This window comes from Sardina pilchardus, chromosome 1 (assembly GCF_963854185.1).
Source record: "Sardina pilchardus chromosome 1, fSarPil1.1, whole genome shotgun sequence".
Classification (NCBI taxonomy): Eukaryota; Metazoa; Chordata; class Actinopteri; order Clupeiformes; family Clupeidae; genus Sardina; species Sardina pilchardus.
In genome coordinates this window covers 22590608-22596310 of record NC_084994.1, presented here as the reverse complement: position 1 = coordinate 22596310, position 5703 = coordinate 22590608, and the positions used below count along the sequence as shown (strand labels likewise).

The 5703-nt window shown below is 45.8% G+C and overlaps 1 protein-coding gene across 1 annotated transcript in view; it reads right to left on the bottom strand.

Annotated features, from left to right (window-relative positions):
• colgalt1b (collagen beta(1-O)galactosyltransferase 1b) overlaps window positions 1–3332 on the bottom strand; it is a 24717-nt gene extending 21385 nt beyond the window's left edge. The window contains exon 1 of the mRNA XM_062539913.1: window positions 3001–3332. Within this exon, the coding sequence (XP_062395897.1) occupies window positions 3001–3218 (218 nt within the window). The 5' untranslated portion in view covers window positions 3219–3332. The remainder of the gene's footprint in view (window positions 1–3000) is intronic.
• Between the last annotated feature and the right edge of the window lie 2371 nt (window positions 3333–5703).

Here is a 5703-nt window from a genome sequence, read left to right as displayed (position 1 = left end):
CTAACCCCAGCAAAGGCGTCTCGTCCTGGGGGAACACACACACACACACACACACACACACACAGCCCCTCTCCTTGTGGTGGTGGTGGTGGTGGTGCTGTCTGTAATGAGTTCAACTAAGAAGTAGTGTTGGCACACTCAGAACTTCAAAATGCGATTGTTTTTTAGACCAACGTTTCGGCTTTCGCCTTCAACAGGGTCATTTTAAATAATAAACAATTGCATATTGAAGTTCTGACCGACACTTCCTCTCATTTTAAGTCTTTATCTACCGCCGTGAGGACCTCACAAGGTGTTCGTTTACCATCATCATGCTGCCTGTAGTGAGCCCAACAAGTGCCTCGACACTCTTCCTGACTGCCACCATCAATGCAGCCACAAACCCAATTTGTCCAAAATAAAAAAGCCTTATAAGATAGCAGTGGGTGGCAGCAAGGCATAAAGGAAAGTCCAAATCAAATATTTGAATACAATTCAGCCTTCATTCATCCTGCCGAATTTTGAAGGCAACAAACATATATCCTTTGTGCTGTCATCTACCAAAAAATCTTTAGAACGTCACTGCCAGAGTGTTAACGGAGGGCCAGGCTGTGTTGCGGTTCTACCAGAGTCTTACTGGAGGGCCAGGCTGCGCTGCGGTTCTACCAGAGTCTTACTGGAGGGCCAGGCTGTGTTGCGGTTCTACCAGAGTCTTACTGGAGGGCCAGGCTGTGTTGCGGTTCTACCAGAGTCTTACTGGAGGGCCAGGCTGCGTTGCGGTTCTACCAGAGTCTTACTGGAGGGCCAGGCTGCGTTGCGGTTCTACCAGAGTCTTACTGGAGGGCCAGGCTGTGCTGCGGTTCTGCCAGAACATTACTGGAGCGCTGCGGTTCTGTGCTCGTGGCTGTGGGTCTCACAGTAAGTGGGTGGCAGCCGTGGCGAGCCAGCCGGGCGGTAGTTTGGCGACGTATTGGTGAGGCGGATCAAAGTGTCGGGTGGAGGCAGACGGTAGATAACTCAAGCCGAGATGGCAGAGAGCCCTATTTTATGTGCACAACACAGGATTGTGTGTGTGTGTGTGTGTGAGTCTCTCTGTGTGTGTGTGTGTGTGTGGGGGGGGGGGGGGGGGGACAGGGCAAGATAGAGACAAAATAAGAGATGGACTGATAAAGAGATGAAGAAATAGCTGGTGACGAGTACAGTTATCCAGATCAAGTGTGTCTGTGTGTGTGTGTGTGTGTGTGTGTGTGGTGACAGAGAGATAAAGAAAGGATGAGCAGCCGACACATACAGATCAAACATGTTTTCTGTGAGGAAATGGGACGGATGAGGGCTCAAATAACTTTGGCTCCTGCATAGTCTCTCTCTTCCTGCATATGCCTGTGTGTGTGTGTGTGTGTGTGTGTGTGTGTGTGTGTGTGTGTGTGTGTGTGTGTGTGTGTGTGTGTGTGTCTGCATGTGTGGCAGAGATACCAAAATAGAAAGGAAAAGGTAGTGAGAAAGGAAGCCAAGGAGAAAGGGAGAAATGGGGATTTTGGTCACTATATGGCCTTCAATAAATAATTCGGCCTGCTGAAGATACAAATGTTTACTGTGAACTGATGAGAAATATATTCCCCCGTGTTTGCTTCATTCACACTTGACAAATATTTGCTCAAACCATGCTTTTAAAACTTGTCACAGCGAAGGTAGGCTACCCAAGCACAGGAGAGAAGAGGGGAGTAGGAAAATTACCTTCAGGAACTATGACTGCGATGACTAGTAATTCTCAGTCGACGCATTATTATTAGATTCGACGTATTTCCGAAACGTATTAACCAACGAGTCTCAATAGGACCAAGCGGCCGTGAGGTAACCTCGAAGAAACTGACCCTAAACGGCCTGCCTGTCCTCCGTTGATGACGTGTCGTAATGTTTATTACAAGGGGCTGGGGTGGACCGGACCGCCGGGGACAACCACCATGCTGTCCCGGTGCCCCCAGAATAGGAACTCGTAACGCTCTACAGGACGTGTTCAGAATTAGACTCGGTATTCGAAGAGGAGTTGGAATCTTTCCCCTAGGGCTGTGGAAGATTAGGGCAATGGAGCTTGGAGACTACGGACTCTCTCTCGCTCTCTCATACTCTCACTAACTCTCACTCACATTCACACACACATACACACACAAGCAATGTGCAAGACAACAAATCTCATCACTCGGCACATGAGGCTTCTGTACTTCCAGTGTCCAGAGTTATTGTTTTTATTGGGCTACTGACAACGTCGACTTATAAACACTGACTTCTAATCATGCGAGTCGGTGGCTAAATGTGGGTCGATGTGCTACAGAATTTGCTGGAAGGAGTCGACGGCGTGTGCCTGCGTGGGAATCGAATGGGAGGTGTGTTCGGGGTGGTTCGCTGAAAAGAAGAGTCGTCTAAAGAGGGAAGTGGAGAGAGAGAGGGAGAGAGAGAAGAGTCGAGAGGGAGGGGAGGAGAAGGAAAGGGTGGGGAAGGGGAGATGAAGGCTCTGACTGTATAGAATTTGGACACGTCTCAGCTAGCTCACTTGGTCGGAACAGATGACAGGACAAAAAGTTAGATCGAAGATGCGCATTTCGGGTCTTCCTCGCTCCTGGCACGCGTAAATGTGATATTCCCGTTAAATACACACAATATGTAGCTAGCTGAATGGAGCATGCACAGATTTAAAGACGGCTCTGAATAAAGCATAGATGACAACCTTGAAGGCTGATTGATATCAAATATCGTCTTTCACTGCGCTTCTGTGCAGTGCATTGTTTTGTAAACAATGCCATGCGTATTGGATTTGTCGGGTTGTAAACGCACACATAGAAACACACCGTTTGCCATAGCTATGCAACCTGGTGATGGCTGATATTATTACAGTGACGTGTAGTAGCCTGGTAAAACACTTTGCCCTGTAGTCTGTACAAGTCAACTCAACCCAATGGACCGGACAAGGACATATAGTCCATTCAAAGTGACCACATTATTAGCCATTTATAGAGGCCTACTTACCAAACGGCAATACGGTCTTTGGGATAGTTCAGGCGGTCGATGCCTCCAAGAAAATAAGGCAAAGAGTGCGCGGAGTTGCGGCACACCAGAGCGACCAGGACCCGGGGAGCGAGCAGGGGGGATTCGGGACTCCAGCGTTCCTCTGTGAAGTATCCGCGGGCCGGCCCGGGAACCAGGAGCGTTAGCAGCGTAGAGGTCAGTAAAATCGCCCGGTGCATGTCAAGAGAGGAGCCCAAGAATAGTCAGCTCAGATGCGGAAGAAAATGAGGCGATTGCCACCACAACACGGGCGAAAGCAGAGCGCCGCGAAAGCCTATGTGCAACTGGGGAACTTGTCAATTTATTGCCAACCGACAGTTAATCCCAGACCACACAGCTCCACATAGCGGGCAATTAAAGGGGTGCGCCCTGTTTATCGCATCTGGGAACTCTTCCACCTCTCCGCACAATAGCAATGTCAACCCCAGCCTGAAACATTAATTTGAGAGAGAACATAAATAGAAATGTCAAGAGCAAGCCATAAAAAAGCAGTGTTGAAGAGTCTGAAGTGGGCAAATAAACGTCCCCAGTCACCCGTTTTCAGCTAGGCTACTACACTTTCCCTTTAAGACCTGCGTCCGGTTAGAATATACCAGAAATCTCAGTGGGCGTGTCAAGCAATGTAGGTTATTACAATGTAGCGGACTTAGCGGTTGCAGCCACTGCTCGTGTAGGAAATCCCGTCATTTGTCACAAAAGTATCGATGTTGCAGACACAATACAAACAGAACAGCCCATAGAACAATCAACTGACACAACAGATAAGCCTAGTTGATCACTCATTAACCACCATCGCTCGTTTTTGTTTCCAACAGCCTAAATTAAGGCACTGAAACCAAGCTGTTTCACACATTGATACAACATAACAGTGAACTAATTGGATGTATCACTTTCATGGGCATGGAACGACGGTCATCTCAACTTCAGTTCAGTTACGCTGTGGTGTGTCGGGCTATGGAAACATGACATGGAAATGTCCTTCTGTGCTGACTGCAGCACTCTTGGTGTGTGATGTGAGAGAGACACTGCCACCGTGTGGCCTGCATGAGCCGGATGCCTCTGAAAACGATCAAACGTGACCAGATGCTCTTTTATGCAGTCCGGCACACAGGCACTCACGCACGCAGAATGTAGTGCAATCATTTGCATTTCCTGCAAACAGTTCCCCCCAAACTTCAGTTTTGATACTTTCTTCTTCCCTTGGGGATCAATAAAGTATCTATCCATCTATCTATCTATCTATCTATCTATCTATCTATCTATCTTCTCTTAGTCAGTCAGTTACTCAGGACCCATGACCCACGTGTCAAATCGGTCCAGAAGCTCCCTGTGTGTGTGCGTGTGTGTGTGAGAACTAAAAAAAAAGAGTGTTTGTGTTGATGAAGTTGTGATGTCTCGTCTCAGAAGTGGAAAGGTGCCGTCATCGTTTTTATTTGGCAAGGGCATAAACAGCGCTTCCCCACCCTACATCCGCCATTCGCTCGAGAACAGCTCTGCATTCAGTAATATAATCTGCAACCTTGGTAGCCTGTCAAACATGGTGCTTCAGTCATCACACTGCCCCCAGAGAGCAGAAGACACAGAGTGAATGAGAATTAGAAATGTATGGGAAGATCAGTGTGCGTGAGAGAGACAAAGAAGGTAAAGAATTAATATATATATATATATATATATATATATATATATATATATATATATATATATGATAAGAGTGAGCTGGCCAGCGTGTGAGATCAAATGAGAGAGGAAAGAGGGAGAGGAAAAAGGAGGAGAGGAAAGAGAATGAGAGATGAGATGGAAAATGTGAATGCTGATGTGCAATGTAAAGTACAGCACCAACATCTGAGTAAATATTTGTATGCGTGCATGTGGCCAGCTGCCTTTTACAAGGCATCTTGGTGTTTACATGTGTTTACATGATTGTGTTTGTGTGCCTATAAACTGTCCTTTCATAAGGCCACAGGATCTTTCTAAAGCGGCTAAAAACAGGTTTCATCCATTTAATCATTTAAGAGTGCATCTTGTTTTTTCCCTTCCAAAACAAGTATTGATTTAGGACTTGCACTAGTCGACATGGACCGACTCAAACCTTTCTACAAAATGATCATCTAGCAAGCTAACACATAAGCCAAGCCAAGCAGCATTAGGAACGGTTCTGCATGACCTGAGTGAAGTTTTTCAAGTTACACTAAATGTCAATGTGAGTGGGAGGGAGCAAATAGTCACAATTTGCTTGTTTTCTGGGTGAAAAGAGGAGTCATCTGTAGAGATGAATTTCTAGAATGCTAAATCTCGGATTATTTTGGTCACCCCTTGGCTATGGCTCCCAGACCGCAAGCTTTGAGAACCTCTGATCTGTAAATGAACACATTATTATTGACTCTATCTATCTATCTACTGTATCTATCTATCTATCTATCTATCTATCTATCTACTGTATCTATCTATCATAACAATATCCCCAAGTGTGACTCTGTTATGTATCTATCTATCTAGCTATCTATCTATCTACTGTATCTATCTATCTATCTATCTACTGTATCTATCTATCTATCTGTCTATATATCTACAGTATCTATCTGTCTATCTATCTATCTATCTATCTATCTACTGTATCTATCTATCTATCATAACACTATCCCCAAGTGTGACTCTGTTGTGTAC